Source organism: Thamnophis elegans, chromosome 7 (genome assembly GCF_009769535.1).
Source record: "Thamnophis elegans isolate rThaEle1 chromosome 7, rThaEle1.pri, whole genome shotgun sequence".
Classification (NCBI taxonomy): domain Eukaryota; kingdom Metazoa; phylum Chordata; class Lepidosauria; order Squamata; family Colubridae; genus Thamnophis; species Thamnophis elegans.
The window spans coordinates 33,656,073-33,676,704 of record NC_045547.1 but is presented as its reverse complement, the minus strand read 5'-3'; the positions used below and the strand labels follow the sequence as shown (position 1 = coordinate 33,676,704).

The window sequence follows — 20,632 nt, the reverse complement described above, 5'->3', positions numbered from 1 at the left end:
AAACCTATTATTTTTCATGCTAATCTTCAATTGAAAGATAGAAAAATTTCTGTGTTTTTCATGTACTGTTATTTTGTTTGTCCATCTTTTTTAATTATCAGCTTTCTTTGCAAAAGATATTACTCCCTTCCATTCCCTTCTGCAGAATACATCATAACTTTAAATAAAAAAGCAGATTTAAAGTCTGAACTTCAGAATTAGAGACATCAAGAATTGCCTTTTCTATATTTGTTCATTTATACTCTTTGGGTTAATATTAATACTAATTATATTTAATAATAAATTAATATAATTCATATTTGGGATAAAATTGTTTATCACAATGTAAGCCAATGATTTAAAATTGATCATACCTTATTAGTGGTAGAATTCATATAGTAATGGAATATTATGCATGTGTCGTAGATTATTGCATTCATAATTTAAATACTTCATATTAAAACATAGACTGGAAAACAGTTGCCCATGGTATAACTTGTAAGAAACATTGCACACAGTTTGACTTCAATGGCACCTGATAAAATTGTTCCAAGGAATGTTTTGTTCTTCAAATTGCTATTTGACTACCTCTGGGCTATTTATTTTTATACTTTTGCAAGTATATATTCATGGAATGTTCTTATTTGACAAGTTTTATTGTAAAAGTCTAACTCAGTATTTTCAATGTAACTGAATTGGGGGATATAGAATAATTTCTATGATTATGATTAGTTTTTGCTGGTCTTAGAAAAAGTCCACAGTTATAACATACAGAACTGAAAAATAGAAATTCAGTTTTAACTTTAAGAAAAATCCTAAATATCTAAATAAAATTATTATACATCTCTCAAAAAAGGAGAAAAATAAATAACAAATTAAATTTTAATTCATGCATTTGGAAACTTTTTAATTAACTGCTAAGAAATCAGTAATGCTATAATGTATTATTTTCCTATTATTTAAGCAGTTAGCATACAAAAATGCCCAGAGATGAAATTTACCTTTAAATGCAGAATATTTAAAGATTTACAGCAAGATAGAATAGACTTGTCACTATGAAACATGCTATAATTTAAATCTAATTTTTCTGGCTAAACTATAACTTAACAGATTTCCAGATTTATATAGTCCAGAATTGCAAGTATTCATTTAAGAGTCTTTGTTAATATATAACTTTTTTCCAAAGGCCATCCAGAACCTGTGCTTTTTTACTGCTTGTGGCTCTAATTTTAAGTCTGCTTTTACAAAAACTGTATTCAGCATCTTTAAAGTTCTATTGCTTTATCTCTTTTTGCCAGCCTCAAGCTTTTATTGATTAATTGATTAGATTATCCTATAAATTTCAGGAAGGCTTTGGGGTGACAATCTGCCTATAGCAATAGCTCACTAAGGTGGTTCTGTCACCTTAGTGGGCTATTGTGAGAATGAGTGGCTTGATTGCACACAGTGAATTTCCAAGAGTACAAATGGACTTAGGTCTATGTCTTTTCAGTCTAGATCTTAATAACATAACAACACTGGATCTGAACAAAGTGAATGCTGAATCTAGATTAAATTGGTAATGCTAGAGTTCTGCTGAAGTCAGTGATATATCCTATTTTTTGTTAACTTGTTTTCATTGATTTAAAATGGTTAAAACGTTTAAATACAACAAAAGATAATTCTGGAGGCATTGAAATGAAGATCTTTTATGATCGTTACTTTTTATTCATAATGGAAGGGAAATATCTGTACATTTGGCATTTTTGGTTCCCTCTGCATATTTTGATGTTGCCTTTCACCATCATTTCTCTAAAAACCTTTGGGTTTTTTTTGTTCATTTCTTCTGATTTATAATACTTGAAGAGTGCTGTCTTGAGCAAATTCACTGGAGAAGATATTGAAGTTCTCTGTCTACCTTCAGAGAATGATAGCTGGAATCATATTTATTTAAAACCAAATCCATGTCATTTTATGAATTTGTTTAATATGTATTATTGTGGTAGTAATAAACACAACATTACCACTTCTATTTAAAGTACTAAACTGATATTTGCATTTTGTGTCACACTGGCATACAAGAAGAAGAGAAAGCAAAACAAAGTGAAGAAAATGTATTGTGTATTTTATTTAATCTATAAAGTGGGAAAGAGAAATGCCTCTGAGTCAATATTGACTCCTGGAAACTTTCTGGACAATTCCCTGACGTTTTCTTGGCAGGATTTCAGAAGTGGTTTGCCATAGCTTGCTTCCTAGGACTGAGAGAAGTCTGAAGTCTTGAACTCAGTCTGCTAGTTTCTAGCCTGTTGGCGTTCTCATGCATCTGATTTAGAGCACTGTATATAAATTTTCTTGTCTGCAGCCTAAAAATTTTCTATATATATTAAAATCCCTTATACATAAAATGTGGCTACTGGCAAGGGAATTTTTAGCATACTCTTCTATGGTGTTGATAACAGTTTTAGCATGTAATGAACTCTTCAGAATAGATCTAGATACTGTCTTCACAGATTGCCTAAACTGTGGTTTGCTGAATAAGCCAGTATCTAGATCCATTCTGAAGAGGTCATTACATGCTAGAATTGGCTGCATTTTCACAGCTGCTCTTATCAAAACACAGAGATAAATAGTGTCACAAAAGGGGTGGATAAAGAACAAATAATGACATCAGAGGAAACAGGTAGATTTGCAAAACAATAATTATAAGGTTTTATTTTTTATTTGGCATAAACCTCTGACATATGATTTAATGAAGGTTCAAACACTTCAGAACATGTGTATTATTGGGGGGGAGGGGGGACCTTCCAAATAGTTCTTATGTCTGCAGTCTTACATAGTACTCCCTTCTCTTATTTTTCCTCTACAACTATCATCATATGATTAAATTGGGTTGAGAGAAAGTGACTTGAGAGATAGTTTGGTGTAGAAACCAGAGTACCGTAAGTTTTAGTCCTAACTTAGACATTTCAAGCTGGCTAGATAACTTAAGATAAGTCATATATTGAGCCCAACCCATTTCACTATGTTGGGGAAGTTTAGAATATTAATAAGTACACTGTTTGAGTTTACCAAAAATAAAGGCGAGATAAGCAGAGACTTTAAAAAATAGAGAAGAATGTACCAGGCAATCAATAGTGCACTACTAGAGAAAGAGCTATCAGGCAACTGGGCATAACCTCATGACTATCTGCTGCCCGGTCAAGAACAACCTTGGCCTGTGTGGAGATTGCCAGGGTAGGAAGATCAAAGGGCAATCTAAGGAAATGGAGCTTCCCTATACATTTTTTGTGAATGTGGAGAATAATCCATCTCACATATGTTACAGTGCATACGATGTTCTTCAACATGCACAGAGGAAGACTCATATTGGTGAGAGAAAATGCTGTTGATGTGGCCTAATACTAGATGAATGTCATCTAGTTTTAATCCTATTTATTTTCAGTACTTTTCATATGTGCTATATCTTTATGACCTAATTTACACATATCTTAGCTGCTCGGTATTAGATGGTATATGTCCATAATTTTAAGATGCTTCTGACATGAATAAAGTGAAAAGCACTTAATGTGCATCATTACTATTATTATTTGAAGTTATATCCTCTTACCTTATTTTTCCCCACCTCAAATAAAGTAAATTGGGCCGAGAGAAAGTGATTGACCCAAAGTCACCTAGTGACCTTCTGTGGCTGAAGGTTGACTGGAACCTGGGTTTCTACTTCCTAGTCCAACATCTCAACCACTAAATTGACTCTCAGTTAATCAAAAGTATTCTCTATCCTTTTACCAGTTTTAATTTATCATAAAATAGTATTTTGATTGTGATATTACTGATAATCATAAATATTGAAGGTAGTCTTTCACATAGAATCATTTTATCATAAGATTTCTAAAGTGTACATTCTTTAATGCAGTTCATATCAAAAGTCTTCATTATTAAATCTATGTATTGGAATGATCACTTACTCCTTGGTATACTGGCTAGTGAAAATAGAGAATTTAATGAGTTTTGATGTTTTTATTATAGACAGTGCTAAAAATTATGAAGCAGTTTTCTAGTTCAAGAACTTTTTGCAAATGATTACAAGTAAAATAGAGGTTATATCTCTAAATTGTCTATTTGGACTCGGATCTTTCACTTGCTTTATCTTTTTTCTTGTCCACACTTTACCTGCCCAGTAGTACTATCTATATTCTCCTACTTACATTAGAGCTAGAAAAGTAGGCAAAATTTTGGTGGCTTTATTTAGTGAGCCAAGGAAGGAAAGAAACTGATGGTGGGGAATAAGGGGAATCCAATGAACAATTAATAACTAGGTATCCCCAGGCATAAATTATAGTGGAAGAAGAATCAGGCAACTTAGTTGCTAAAGAGAGCTTTGAAAGAGAAAAGAGAAATTCTGAGTGTTTCATCTGCGATGTATATAGCCACCCAAAATCACCTTATTAGTGAGAGAAGTGGCATATACATTTAAATAATTGCTTTATATATTTTTATGAAAGCTAAATGCATATCGGTTTTAAATTATATTATAAAATATAAATTTTGTATTTCATTTCTCCCTTGTCCAAGTTATGGTACCAGCCACTTTAAACTGTAAACCTTTGTAATAATTTTGTTTATTTATAGAACATACACGGCTTCCCTTCTCACAATGATTCCAAATGGTAAAAACAGGCATAAAAACAAACCATTGTTTCCATCAGGCTCCACACCAAATAGCCTCTTGGCTCAAGCTCTAGCCTACCCCAATGATTTATTTCATTATGTATTAATGTTTTTATTTTATAATTTACTTTATAATTTTACAGATAGTCCACGACTTACAACCACCATTGAGCCCAAAATTTCCATTGCTAAGTGAGGCTGTTGTTAAGTGAGTTTTACCCCACTTTACTATCTTTTTTGTTACAGTTGTTAAGCAAATCACTGCAGTTGTTAAATGAATCATGCGGTTATTAAGTGAATCTGGCTTTGCTTGTTGGAAACCGGTGGGAAGATTACAAATGATTATTACATGTCCCCGGGACAGTGCAACTCTCATAAATATATGTTGGTTGCCAAGTGCTCAAATTTTGATCATGTAGCTGTGAGGATGCTATAAATAGCTAGTAAGTGTGAAAAATGGTCATATATCACTTTTTTCAGCACCATTGTAACTATAAGCGGTAACCAAACAAATGGTTGTAAGTCAAGGACTACATGTATAAGCCATTCCTATAAGTGCTTAAAACAAAGTACTATACCCCATTCTAATTTAGGATATCTCTCAGAGAATAGGGTTTTTTATCACTCTTCTCTACCCATCCAGCAAGGAGATTCTACCAGTCCTTGTAAAAGGATTTATTCAAAGTGGGCAAGTAAAGAATCAAGCATCATTTGTTCTTATGAAAGGACATACCCTGTTTCCCTGAAAATAAGACCACCCCAGGTAATAAGCCCAATCAGACATTTGAGCGCATGCACTAAAATAGACCCCCCAAAATAAGCCTCCCTGAAAATATTGCAACACAACAGCAGCCCTGAGGTGACCACGCTCGCCACCTCCTGCACCTCAAAAATAATAAGACCTCCCCAAAAATAAGGCCAAGCGCTTATTTTGAGGGTAAAAAGAAAACACCCTGTCTTATTTTCGGGAAAACACAGTATATTCAAACCTTGTTTTTAATGGGACTTAAAAGTAATACAATAGTGAACCAGTTTGGTGTAGTACTTAAAACATCAGTTCTAGTTCATAGACCCAGTCACTCTGTTTCAGCCCTGGGAAGAAGACAATGGCAATCCACACTGAATTTGAAAAAAGTAATACAATGGATATTATGTATATTTCCACACTGTATAAAAAAATTAAATAACTTGGTCTGTAACTTGATTTGTTAAGCGCACTAGCTTATAAGGAAAAGTATGTAAGAACTGAAAAAAAGCTCTTTCTTCCCAGGAAGAATTTCTCCTAAGAGTGCTGTATTTTTTATTTGTGTATTGATCTACTGTTCCAGTATGATGTCACTGATCACTTTTAAACAAAATTTGTGTAGTAATTTAAAATATATTAAACAATAGATACTTTTGAATATTGAAATAATATAATTTGTATCCATTTAGTATTTCCTTGTAAAATTGTTCTTTTGTTTTGTCTTGTGTTTCAGAGAATGGATCTTGGAGAATGTCTGAAGGTGCATGATTTGGCGTTAAGAGCAGATTATGAAATTGCATCAAAAGAGCAAGACTTTTTCTTTGAACTTGACGTATGTTCTATCACCAAATTATTTTTATATTATGAAGAATGGAAAGAGAATTGGTCAAATTGAGGTCAAATTTATATTTACCTACAAAGAAATAGAAGGAGACTAGTGTCGATCTATTTCAAGCTATTTAGCTCTCATCAGCTAGCCCTACCCTTTTGGGATTCGAACCCAGGCTACTTACATGTTAGATGGATGTATTAACCTCTAAGCCATTGGCTCTCCTTGCTTTGTCAGCTATACCAGGGGAGAGATTTGTTTATCAGGGCAACCTGGTCTCCCCTAATATGGGACAGCATACTGCTTTCACCTTTCAGCCCCAATCCAGGAGCCTTCACAGGCAGTTGCTTTTGCAACATTTTTTGTGTTAAATTTATATTTACCAACAATCTGAAGCAACTACCTGCAAAGGTTCCTGGATTGGGGCTGAAAGGCGAAAGCGGAAGCAGTATACTTTGTCCCATATTTAGATAGTCCAGGTTGCCCTGATAAAAAACAATCTCTCTCCTTGTATAGCTGACAAAGCAAGGAGAGCCCGTGGCTTAGAGATTAATACATTTACCTAACATGTAAGTAGCTGGGGTTCAAATCCCAGAGGGTATGGCTAAATAGTTTGAAATAGAGCTATACTAGTCTCCCTTTATTTCTTTGTCGGTAAATATAACTTTAAGACTAAAGCGGAAGCAGTATGCTCCGTCCCATATTTGGGTAGACCAGGTTGCTCTGATAAAAAAACATTTAATTTGTTCAAATTGTGCATTATTTAATATAGAACTAATTTAGAATTTCTGACAATTATTAATAAAGTGTGCAATTATTTGAAGCTGAAGTGAGAAAGGTGTTTCATTTGAAATTAAAATGTAAAGAGCTTCAGACTTGCACATGATCTTAGTACTTTGAAGAAGGCATGCATTTTCCTAGTGACACAGGGTAGTTACACTGTCCCATTTATCTTATAAATAAGGAAAAAAGTGGAGCACACACTAAAGGCAATAGATTGCACAATAAAAATCACAAACTTTTTCTACAATAAAAAGCTACCCAGAATCCCTTTTAATAAAGATTTTACACATATACACATGGAGGAATTGAAACATTGAATACAGAGCCTTTGAATTTCTATAGTAGATTTTCTGAAACCATCATCACATGATAGTTAATTTCTTAGGATATTTGAATAACTTGAATCTTTGAGATGTGAAATCTTCATTCCCATTTCAGTTTTATTTTAATTTCTGTTAACTTGTCGGTTCTAAATCAGTGATATATGCAACTCAATCCTCAAAATGATTGTTCTCATCTGTTTGAATATTTGTGAATACAAGTGTTGATGTGATTATTACCTTGAAAGTAAGAATTCATGGTCTCAATTTTATTTGTTTTACAGTCTTCCAGAAAAGTATAATTAAAGTATAATTAAACCAGCAATGTATACATTTAGTATTTAGTTCTACTGTTAACTTTTGCATTCTGAAAAAGTGCTTATTTCTAGTCAGTATGGTACTTTTCTGATTTATATGGTAGGCGATGGATCACCTGCAATCATTCATTGCTGACTGTGATAGGAGAACTGAAGTGGCAAAGAAAAGACTGGCTGAAACTCAAGAAGAGATCAGTGCTGAAGTGGCAGCTAAGGTAAGTAGTTAATATTCACTCACTACAAGGTTTTCCCCAAGGATTCTAACTTGATTTTATATATAGCATTTATATAAAAGAATTTTGGAAGTCCCATTTTATATCAAATTAGAAGGTAACAAAAGACAAGGCACAAAACTACACACAGAATTTTTAGTTGAGCAAAGATTTGATTATTTTGGTTTTTAGTTTTATGTAAGAGTGCATACAACACATAAGTATAGATGCCTACATGTACATATTTGTGTGTTACCATCAGATATTTAAATTGAATAAAAATGGGATATATTGGGGAGGAGCAATGAATGCAAAATGCAAAGTTATTTTTTTTCCTCAACTGTGTGAAGAGGCAATTGAATGTAGCTTCTTTTTTGCCTGCCTGTCTGTAAGGATAAACACTGTAGTGCCTTAAAACTACAACTCTCACAGTGCATTGCTACTGGTGTGGCTGGATGGGGCTTTTGAAGTTTGAAGTTTTGAAAGACACTAATTATCTATCTCTGCCTTAGTGGTATGAAGATACTTTTGTCTGTAAAGATAATCTGAGCGGAAATGAAACACTTCCTATGTTACAGTCATGTTTATTGAATATTAATTCCTTTTCAGTGTTGAAAATTTTGAAATGTTGCTCCTTATTTATATTCAAGCACTATAAGCATCCTATATAAACATTTCTATTTATTATTGTTCAAATCTGCATATTGCATTCATAGCATAATAGACCAGTGTACCCTGGAAAAGGGAATGGCTAGCTGAACAAAAGTACTGCATTGTTGCAGTGTCTTATTGCTTTATATTGATATGGCTTCTACATAATGAACATTAGTAATATTAGCAAATCTAAATATTGCTTTTCTCTCTGAAAGGCTGAACGAGTCCATGAATTAAATGAGGAAATTGGAAAACTGCTTGCTAAAGTGGAACAACTTGGAGCTGATGGAAATGTGGAAGAGTCTCAGAAAGTAATGGATGAAGTAGAGAAAGCAAGGGCAAAGAAAAGAGAAGCAGAGGTAATCTGATCATGTACAAAAGTATATTCTTTCAGTCCTGGAAGGACAAATTCTTATTTGTGGAGTTGATAATTAAAAGAATATTTAAACTATATTCATTAAATACACAGTGCACATATACACACCAATTGTTTAACTTTATTTTATTTGTGGCTCATCTCAATTGTATACTAGGTACAATGAACTTGTGCTACTTCTTTCCCTTTATGAAGCCTGGAACATAGAGAAAAGAATCCTTCTGCATGTCAGAATATTTCCTTAATCTGATTCTGGTAAACTATCACTAGTTATATCCCTAAGCAAAGTACCAGAAGGATTAAAACATTCATAAAAGGATGGAATATACTCAGTGGTTTTCATTTGCCACAAAATATTGTTTCAGTTGGGAAATACATTTTTTTAAAGGGAGTGAAGAAAATATTTGCTTATTTGCAGATAGCAGTTATTACTCTTATAATACCTTCTGTTTCATTTTAATCGGGAAAACTAGCACACAACATACACAAACAATCAAATTAATCAACTATTGTTGATTCTGTACTAAGAATGTAAGTTGTTCAGAGCTTAAGAGACATATTATGATACATCTTCTAGGAAGTGTACCGGAATTCCATGCCTGCTTCCAGTTTCCAGCAGCAAAAGCTACGGGTCTGTGAAGTATGCTCAGCCTATCTTGGCCTACATGACAATGACAGGCGGCTTGCTGATCATTTTGGAGGAAAGCTGCACTTGGGTTTTATTGAAATAAGAGAAAAGCTTGAAGAACTAAGGGTAAGTATATATTACTCTTTTCCAACTGTTATGAACTGTTACTTATCAGACTACTTCAGTAATGTCCTGTTGATACCACACTTGAAATTAATATGAAGAAGCTGAGAAAGAGGAGCTTCCTCAAAAAAATAGTATAAATAGCCCTTTATTACCTTTCAAACAAGAAATTAAATTTGTATTTAAATGACTAAACCAGAGGTGTAGAAGTGTAGTTCCAAAATGTCTATGGAGATTCTCAGTCATCCAGGTCTTGGTTGTCCCAAAGGTGCTTTTTCAAGAGGCAACTGGACTTTCTGGAGTGGTTTTTTTTAAGACGTTTCACTTCTCATCCAAGAAGCTTCTTCAGCTCTGATTGGATGGAAGGATTTATACTCCTTGCAGACAGTTGGTCGGACCACTTGAGATTGCTACTGAGTCACAAAGGTGTGTTTTTGAGGAGGCAACTGGACTTTCTTGTTTTTTTCTTTGAAGATATTTCCCTTCTCATCCAAGAAGCTTCTTCACCTCTGACAAGATAGTGGGGAATGGAAGGATTTATATTCCTTGCAGACAGCTGGTCGTTTGCATCCCTTTAGAGGATCATTGAAGCACTTGGAGGTTTATCTGTGTCCTCAGGATCACCTGTGTAGTGCTCCTGGTCATGTAGTCTGCAATTTTTTCTCTGGAAATCCATTCATCCATTACAAAAGGTGGTATTCAGCCGAACTGGTAGCTGAAATTTCAACTGGTTTGCCGAATCAGCAAATACCACCTCTGGCTGGTGCCGGTGGCTCCTCCCTCCCCACCCTATATATGTTGCCTCATTACTGAGGTCCAGCCCCGACCAGATTGGGTGCATGGTGCGGTTTTAATCTGTTTTCTTTGTCTTTTTTAATTCTTTTTTTTTATATAATTTATTTCTTTTCTGTAAGCCGCCCGGAGTCCTCCGGGATTGGGTGGCCTATAAATTCATTAAATACAATACAATACAATACAATTGATTCTGATCTAAAATCAGATTTAAAAATGACAGACTACAAGAATGATATAGAAAAAGTGCTACATTGTAGATATAAAACAAACTGATGTGTTAATAATTAAAATGGATATATAAATAACAAATGAAAAGAGTGACCTGAATAATTTTCCTAAGCTTGTTAAAACAGGAATTTTTTGAGAAGGGACAAAGAACAAATTTTTAAAAAATCAAATTCCAAGACACTATTTAAAAGGATAAAGATCAAGATTATTAAAAAGTAGGAATACGAACCTGGTTTATTTGGTCAAAGTTAAAACAGATACATTGTTATCTCTGATGACTCTTAATGCACTTATGCTGATGAGGACTAAAATGGGGAGCCTTTAAGAATTTGTTTATAGATAAGAGAAGGTATGTGGAAGAAGAGATTCTTTGTTGCATTTTTTTTTAAAAGTGATAAGTTACTAAATTTGCTTATACTTGTAAAGAAGAGGGAAGTCATTTTTAACATATTTCTTCACAATATTTCCTTTTCTGCACTTTCTATTTTTTATTGATTTGTTTTTTTAAACCTATTTTTATCTCTTTAGAGGTAATTTTAATAACATTTTATATTTTTTTTTAAATCATACCAATATTTTTAACAAGGACATTGTGTATAGTAAAGATAGGCAATAGTTTCACATTCTAAATAGTATTGAGTTCAAAATGTCCTATTCAAAAATTTAAACATTTTGGACATCTCTAAAGAGTGTGCCCTGTGTTACATGTCTGTGAGCCAAGAAGTGGAATTAAAGAGCTGGAATATTGAATTAGGACCAGACCTTCAAGTCCGTTCCCAATAATGAATCTCAAATAGTTGTAGAGAAAAATGGGAAAGGGGATTACTATCTACCATCTTGAGTTGCTAAAGGGGAGGTACTGAGCAGATTATAATCCTTATGAAGATTAAAATAATAAATGTAAACAAAGAACCAAAATACAAGTTGTATTATCATAATCATATGCTCTCTTATCATTCAAATCAAACATAGTAGCAGAGGATTGGAAGGGTATATCTAGTCCATCTATTGCCTCTGAGCACCCCAGAGTCCATAATGTGAAACAAAATGCTGGATTAAGATGACACTACCTTGATCTAGCAAAACTATTAGTATATGTTTATGAAAGAATTATATTGCTTTATAACCTGACTTTGACATTTTATTTATAGTCATTTATTTTCCTGCTGCTTTTAGCTATTCTCTGTGATTAGATTTTAATTTTCGGTAACTATGGACCAAAATTAATTTGCTTTTTTCATTATGTGAGTGTGACTTCAGTTAAAGTTTATAAAAAAAAGATGGTAAAGTAATTGACAATGATATTGGGATAGTATACATGTCCCCTACATATTCCTATATGATATATATAACCTGCAGTGCTATCACATTAGAATAATGCTGCCAATTGGTGAGAAAAAGTAACTGTCTTATACATACATATATATATTTAATGGTTTATATCAGAGCTCCCCAACCTTTCCAGCTTTGTGGACCGCCCCAGAGGGAGGGGAGGAAGAGAGGGGATGGTTCTGCGTGAACAGCGAGCAAGTGCATGCATCTCTATGTGCACAAGCAGCAGGCAAGCATGCATGCCACTTACACAAAAGGAGTGTGCATGCTCTCTTGCTTGCCACTGGCGCAAGTGGAGATGCGTGCACGTGCTCATCCGCCACTTCCATGGCCCTGTTTCAAAGGGCTCAGAGCCCGGTTTATATAATAATTCAATATTTGAAAATTCTGATCTTTATTTTTAAAATGATTTCAGAGAATTGTGGCTGACAAACAGGAGAAACGAAATCAAGAACGTTTAAAGCGAAGAGAAGAAAGGGAGAAAGAAGAAAGAGAGAAGTTAAGAAGGTGGAACTCTATTACTTCTTATTGTCATACTAACATTCACCTTTGCTTTTATAATTAAGTATCCTGCATAAAGTATACATTGATCCCACAACTTCAAGCTGCTGCTAAAAATAAAAATGAAATTAAATATTAGTTTGATACATTTCCCATGTACTTGACCTTTAGAATGCAAAACATTTTGCTTTGATGAAGTAAAATATGCACATAGACTTTTTGAATGTTTTCATTAGTGTGTGATTTCTAGATTTATTTTTATTGCTTTAGTAATCAGAAAGACAAAACAAAGGAAAGAAAAAAGAGCAAGAACATATTATAATATATATGGAAAGCAACTCAGCTATTATAAACAGCATTAAAATGTGACCCCCATGGAATACCATTGTTCAATCTTTCATTATATCATTACCCAACCAGTTTATAAGCAGAGAGTGAACAAATGTAATCAATCCAAGATTATGCGTCTGCGGTACTGCTATCTTTCCAAAGTAAAATAATTATTTTTTTTTTTTGCTGTATTCCATGCTTGATTGGTATACAGGCATAACTTTGGAACTGGGACATAAGTACCTGTTGGGGTGTCTGTTGTAACTTTGACCGGTCGCTAAGAGACTTGTAAATCGAGGACTACTTGTAAGTTGATATTAATTGCTTTGTGAGGGAGATGGACAATTTCTAAATTTGATAAAAATACAAATAAATGTTAAATACATATATCAATCCTGAAATAATGTTCATATTTATATTTATATTTCCCAATATGTTCATTAAGATTTATATCATTATTTATAATGATATTAATGTGAAATAAACCACTTGATGAATTATTACATTTACAAGATTCCCTGGAATACTTATTTTGAATAGTTGACATTTGAAAAGTAAAGCTCCAATTTGTTACAAATGTTTGTGGTTATGTTCTATGAGACATCTTAATAGTGCAGTTGATAATTCCATTTGCAATTAATATAAATTCATCTTTATTTTTTCTTTATTCTTAGATCTCGTTCTCACAGCAAGAACCCCAAAAGGTAGGATGGTCTTTTTCTCTCTGTGAAAATAAAGTTATATCTATCAAATATTTAAAAAGGTTTCCTTAAAGCGAACCCATTGTGATTTTTTTGTACTATGATAATTATATGACATACAGTAAATACTTGAGACAATTATTTGTCAGGAGAGTTTTTAAATAAATCTAATAAAACTTATAAAATAGGCAGATTCAGACTTTCTAAAATTTACATGAATATAAATTTACAAATTTACATGAATATAAATGCCTACCTAAAAATGAAAAGCCACTAGAGGGAGTGCCAGTTCATCTTCCTGAGCTAGAAGTGCATTACTTAGTCCAGCCACTAAGAAAGCCATTTCTTTGTCTCCTGGAAGATACAGATTGGCACCTTGTCAGATTTCAGGGAGCCCATAAACAGATTTGGAAAGAGGGGTTACTAAAGTGTCTTGATCTACTCATTAAAGGTCATACACAGCATTATGGGTTGGACCTGGAAGCAAACTAGTAATCAGTGCAGTACAATTAGCTATTATGTACTAATGAATTATTGTCCAGCAAGCGAATGCTCACTGTTGCATAGTTTTTGAAGACCCCAAAGATAACATCAAGTTGAGCCATTCTGGCTGGATGTAACAGGCAATTTTTATTGGATCCAGGGCTGATACCTGAGGAATGGATCATATTGACATATCAACTTGATGGCTGAAAGATTCTATCAAAATTTCTGCTTGAGCTTCCAGATGCCAATCTCAATCCAAGACCCCCATCCCCCAAGTATTAGTCTTCTAAAAGAGCTTAATAATCTATCTCTGGAATCTATTTCTGAGGTCATGTGTTTTCTTAGTACTTGGTACTTTTCTTGCACATCTTTCATTACCAAATTAGGTAACATCATCAGCATTCATTGTATTAATTAGCTCATTGTGGTAATGAAACGTCTGGAAAAAAACTACAAAATCCAGAGAGCACCAAAGACCTCACAGAAACTACTTAGATTCACATTTGACTCCTGCTGTATGTATGTATACTGTGTGCACAATTGTTAGGCAAGTGAGTATTTTGACCATATCATTTTTATGCATATTTTCCACCTCCAAGCTGTATAAACTTGAATGCTTAGTTGGCATAAGCTTATCAGGTGATGTGTATTTGTGTAATGAGGGAAGATGTGGCCTAAGGAGATCAACACCCTATATCAAAGTGTGCATAATGATTAGGCAGTTTCTTTTCCTCAGGCAAAATGGGCTAAAAAAATTTTAACTGAATCTGAAAAGTCAAAAATTGTAAATTAAAAAAAAAGTTTTCCAGAGGGATGCAGCACTTCTGAAATTGCTAAAATATTGGGGCTTGATCAGAGGTGGTGTTCAGCCGGTTTGGACCGTTTCGGGTGAACTGGTAGTAGCAATTTTAACTGGTTCGCTGAACCGGCAAATACCACCTCTGGTTGGCCCGGTCGCCTCTCAACCCACCCTATATATGTTGTCTTTGCCACGCAGCCCAGCTAATTGCCTCGCCATTCACCTCCATCTCTCGCCGTTCTGCTCAGCTCACCAAAGGTAGCATGCTGCCTGCTCGCCATTCGCCTTTGGTCAGGGGCTGGGGCCCAGGGACGTGCCATTCCCCAAGGCCCCAGAGCCTCAATCTGCTCATCGTTCGCCTTGGCTGGGTCAGGAAATGGGCCATTCCCCAGCTCCAGCCTTCCCAGGGCCACCTCCTGCATTCTGCCCACTCTCCCTTCGCCATGTGTCACCCAATTTCCCCTCCTTTAAAGGCTCCGGTCCTTACTCAATCTCCCCGTTTCCTCCCTCACGACCGCTCTTTCTTCGTCCCACAACCATTCCTTCCTCCTACAGCTGGCTGCCAGGGAAGACAAGCCAGAGTTGAGCCATTGCCGCTGGACTCACTGCCAGTCCGCATCTTGCTCCCCTTGTCGCGAGATGCCTGCAGCTACCTCCTCTTTTTTTCAGTGCAAGAAGCCTCTCAGCCGCTGCCTCTTTGCCAGCCAAAACTGAGCCGGCAGTGGCAGCTGGCTGGAGTCTTCTTATGCCAAAAAAGAGCCAGAGGCTGCAGGCTTCTTGTGCAGAAAACTACCAGCTTCTGCTTCTTGAAGGCACAGAAAAAGAGCTTTAGTACCATGACCGCCATTGCCGTCCTGTTCTTTGTGCCAGCCGCACATGCACACTCCATTGCCTGCTGCGCTGGGGGGACTTGCCCGGCAGCAGGCAATGGGGCGTGCGGCCGACGCAAAGAACAGGACGGCGACGGTAATGGGACTCAATTATTGCACACTAATAGTTGCCCAGTAATTGTGCACACATAGATATTCTCCTAAAAAAGCCATAACCTCACTTTTACTTTTTTAAATATTCAGGTTTGAGGTTTACTAACATTTTGGATTGACTGAAAGCACTGTAGTTGTTCAATAATAAAATTAATCCTCAAAAATATAGTTTGCCTAATAGTTGTGCACACAGTGTATGTTTCAAGTATTTTTTCCTTGGTAATAGAATAGAATAGAAATAGATTTGCTACTGCTGCATTTGACGTTTTTGTTAATGTGCAGGTTTTACTTATAGCCTTGGAATTTCCTAATGGTCTTTCTTCCAGGTTCTGCCTAGGACTAACTCTTAGTTTGTACAAGTTCATCCAAAATTAGTTAGCTGCTGTCACCTGCTATTTAATTGAACTGATTACTGTTTTTAGACCATTGAAAATTGGTTTATATCTAGATCTAAAATGTTCTATTTCAATTTCCTTGTGACTTATTTTAAGTTAGAAATTCCTCTGATGTGTCTGCTTAATACCGCGTATACCTGCCAGAGTCTTGCCAGTGGCATGTAACAAGAGTGTTGTTTGTATTTGTTTTTAATCAATCACCGTTAAACGTCCAACACTTTTAAACTTCAATATTAAATAACTCCTTATTTCATACAAAGCACTTTAGCAGTCTCCAAACTTTTCAAAATTTTGGCAAAAGTGATTGTTCCAGTAAGTTATTTTCCTTTTATGACTTGCCTAATCGAATTGTTAGGGATTAATTGAATTAAGGATTTCTTCTCATCCATTGTATAAAAAAAAATTCAGATCTAGATCCCGAGATCGCCGTAGACATCGATCTCGGTCATCCTCCCGTGACCGAAAGAAAAGAACCCGTTCCAGGTCCCGTGAAAAGCGACATCGTCATAGGTCTCGTTCTACTAGTCGCAGCCGCAGTCGCAGTCACCAAAGGAGCAGTCATAGCTCCAGAGACAGAAGCAGAGAACCCAATTCCAAAAAAAGGTAATATTTTAGTTGGCATTTTGTTAGAAAATATTGCAACTAGGCCATCAATCTTATCTTCAACAGTAGCTGTGGTTTTTTTATTTTGTTTAATATAAGTACATTGGAACAGTATACTTCAAAAGCTTTTAATTATAGTCATCTCAGGTGCAAACGTAGGGTAGCTATAATCAAACAAGGAAATATCAGCATGCTTGGAAGATCGACAAGGTTTGCAGAAATGGGAAGAAATCTCAGGAGACAAATTCACCCCTACCCCTACTCTAATAAGTACCGTATTTTTCGGTGTATAAGACGCACCGGAGTATAAGACGCACTAAGGTTTTGAAGAGGCAAATTTTAAAGTTTTTGCAATCTGCAAACCTCCCAAAAATGACCCGTTTTTCATGAAAACAGCCCCACTTCCCCCCCCCCCCCAAAAGGGCATGCATAGCCCTTAGGAGGCTTATAGAGTGTTCCTTGGGAGTGGGGGCAAAAACTAGCAAAAAATGCCCCCTCCCAAAGGCATTAGGAAGCTTATAGAGTGCTTCTGGGGGCTGGGGAGGGCAAAATTGAGCAAAAAACAGCCCATTTTTTGCTCATTTCTGCCCTCCCTGAAAGACTCCTACAAGCTATGCACGGCCATTTTGGTGAAGGGGACGGGGTTTCAGGAGGCCAAAAATGCTGTATTTGGTGTATAAGAAGCACCCAAATTTTCAGCCTCTTTTTTTAAAGGAAAAAGGTGTGTCTTATACTCCAAAAAATACAGTGAGAAATTACATTCTCACTTGTCAGTTAAAAAAACCAGGAAAACTGAATACAGGTAGCCATCAAATTAAGCTCAAACTTGGGACTGGTAATTTCCATTGTAAGTTGTGCAGCCATAGATTGAGTTGTACCCCATTTTATAACAATTTTTACAGCAGTCGTTAAACAAATCACATGGTCTGGCTTCTCCAATGATTTTTTTTTTGCTGGAAATTGGCAAAAAAGATAGCAAATTGCAGTGACGTGATCCAAAGGATGGAACCAGTCATAAACACAGATTGTCCAAGTGCTGAATTGTAATTACATGGCCAAACGGGTGGTACAACAGCCTTAAATGGCAGTACATGTTGTAAGTTCCTTTTTGAGAGGCTATTGTAACTCTGAACAGTTGTTAAACAGCCATAAATCAAAAACTAGCTGTAGACTCAAATGGAGATATTTTGCAGCAAGTTCTTTTTTAAGGGTTTAATATAAAATTCTATATTTATATTGGAAGGGAACACCAATAACATCAATAAATTCAAAAGCAATACCAAAAAGTGAGTATAAGAGTGTAGCTAAATTTCAATTTCCTACCATGATTTGGTTTGTAACATTTTTTAATTTAATTCAGCAAGTATTTTTAATTTTATATTCCACTTTGGGACTTTTTGTTCAGTCTTGAATAATTTCAACTCATTTAAATGTGCTATGTCAGTTTATATTCAGTATGTGTTTAGTCTTCGCTTACCTAATTAAAGTAGGTAATAAAATTAATACCTGAAGTAGTAACTTTACAAACTAAGGTCTTCAAAGCTACAGAAATAAATTGCAGTATAACCAGAAATTGATAGAATTAAATTTGGCTATATAATTTTGGTTGATTTCTGTTTACAAGCCAGTCTCAGGTGAATTAATCAAGTCTTAGGTATTTTTTCAGCATTCAGTCTTCCTTAAAATTACATTTCAAAACCTATTTTTTCTTTTGATATTTTTCGCATTTATTCAGTTAGTCAAAACTTCAAATCTGATTTCCAAGTTCAGCCTTAACTTTTATAAGCATGTTACTTACAGTGAGGGAAAAAAGTATTTGATTCGTTACTGATTTTGTATGTTTTCCCACTGACAAAGAAATGATCAGCCTATAATTTTAATGGTAGGTTTATTTTAACAGTGAGAGACAGAATAACAACAACAACAAATCCAGAAAAACACATTTCAATGAACAGTTAAAATCAAATGAAAGTAATGTACATTTTCAGATGCAATAATTTTTTCTTCAGATCATCGAAAGAAAGATCTTCCAGAGATCAAGAACGAACCAGAGATCGTAACAGAACATCACGTGACAAAGAAAGTTGCCCCAGAGAAAAATCTCCAAGAGATCGAAACTGCAAAGAAAGGAAGCGATCTTATGAAAGTGCAAATGGTCGATCAGAAGACAGGAGAAGCTCAGAGGAGCGTGAAGCAGGAGAGATATAACTGGCTGTACATTCACTTGATCCTTTACCTTCCTATGAAGTTGCATACTGTGGTTTAGTTTACAGTTATTAAAAGGGACACCAGTGAGCAATTCCAATGTTTATCCATCTAGGATAGATGTACAGTGTATAAACATGGTTATAATGAAGTCTGAATTGATCCGTTTCCATTGATAATTCAATTGATGATAAGTGAAGCAGTTTCCTTTTTTCTTCTCCTCCAGTAAACTTGTAAGACATATTTTCAAAGATCTATCTTCAAGATACCAGGTTTATGTACCAACATAATAGATTTAAATGTTTTCTTCTCCAATACAGGTTATAGTGAACAAAACTATAGTGTGCTCTTTGCTTTGGATGCTTTCAAACCTTTATAAGCTCTTCTAGTTTTATTCTGTCAAACAGCAGCACTGAATCATTTTTAAAGAGGTTGAGTGGGTTCCAGGCTTTTATTACCACCAGAAGATTGAGTTCTCAGCTCCTTCTTGAGAACTGAATATGTTTGGCAATATTTAGGTTGGGGACATGTGCTGAAGAAAATGACAACTTTTGAATTTTATTTTTACAGTGCCTATTTAGACTTGGAAGTCAAACAACTGTTGCATTTCATCCTTTAAAAAAAAATTGAAACTTTGAAATCAAAGCCAGTCCCATGTCTTTGTACAATTTAATTGATCTATGTTCAGTATATTTGTTTTTCCTTTCAAAATGATTTTTCTGTTTTTATTTTCCTTGTGGTGTGTTAACTGCACATCCCTAATTGTAAACAGCAAACAATAATAAAATAAGCAAAAAAATATTTTTTGTCCAGTGAAATAGCTGTGTGTTCCCACTCCCTCTTAACAATTGAAGTGCATGCTTCTAACATTGATACTTTTTTCAATTAAATCTGGAAATATCGTATACGCATTGTTCATGAGTGTACTGAAATTTTTTTGAACACAGACTAAGTCTAAAGTACTGTATGTAACTCATATTTCTATATGGAATACAGCTTTCTTTGAGGAGGTAAGTTAACTACTGAATTGTACACTAACATTCCAACAGACATTTTAGTCAGAGTAGAGAAATTTATTGTCGAAGATAACATTGTATAAATATACATCAACAATCCAAGTAAGTATAAACACCTTCCATTAATTTGTCACAAAATTTAATATCTGGATCTGGAGCTGAAATTGCTTTAAATTCTTTTTTTATAGTTTAATAGCTTTTGTAACAATGAACTTTTTCCTCAAAGTTAAGCAAAACTATATCAGTGAAACCAGCAAACTAACTTTGTTCTTTCCTTGCTGTCCTTAGATGATTAACTAATCCCAACAAGTTTTTTTTAATTCTTTGCAATGACAAGTACAAAATTCATTATTGTCAAATGATGCTTAGTTGATCAATCTAATAGTTAATTAATATGTTAATCAGGGCTATTGTGGTGTTTTAAATTTACAAAGTTGGATTTTTTTCAATGTAGATATAAAAAATTATTTTCAGTAAGAGATACATACCCTTCCTCAGAATATAGTGCCTTGCACTTATTTTGAAATTTACGCAATCCAGCATTATCTAAATGTATATATTTAATATAAAATAACAGATTTTCTCTAAAAAAATTGTTTACAAACTAATACATTCAATATTATTGCTGTCGAAAATGAGCTTGTA

The 20,632-nt window shown here is 34.7% G+C and overlaps 1 protein-coding gene across 3 annotated transcripts in view; it reads left to right on the top strand.

Moving 5' to 3' along the window:
- The window catches only part of LOC116511065 (putative RNA-binding protein Luc7-like 2), a 43,058-nt gene extending 22,845 nt beyond the window's left edge, over positions 1-20,213 (top strand). For all 3 annotated transcript variants that reach the window (XM_032220844.1, XM_032220845.1, XM_032220843.1), the window contains 8 exons: positions 6,105-6,203; positions 7,725-7,835; positions 8,702-8,845; positions 9,440-9,616; positions 12,384-12,475; positions 13,474-13,503; positions 16,572-16,766; positions 18,776-20,213. In XM_032220844.1, the coding sequence (XP_032076735.1) occupies positions 6,105-6,203; positions 7,725-7,835; positions 8,702-8,845; positions 9,440-9,616; positions 12,384-12,475; positions 13,474-13,503; positions 16,572-16,766; positions 18,776-18,974 (1,047 nt within the window). In that variant the 3' untranslated portion in view covers positions 18,975-20,213. The remainder of the gene's footprint in view (positions 1-6,104; positions 6,204-7,724; positions 7,836-8,701; positions 8,846-9,439; positions 9,617-12,383; positions 12,476-13,473; positions 13,504-16,571; positions 16,767-18,775) is intronic.
- Positions 20,214-20,632: the final 419 nt, after the last annotated feature.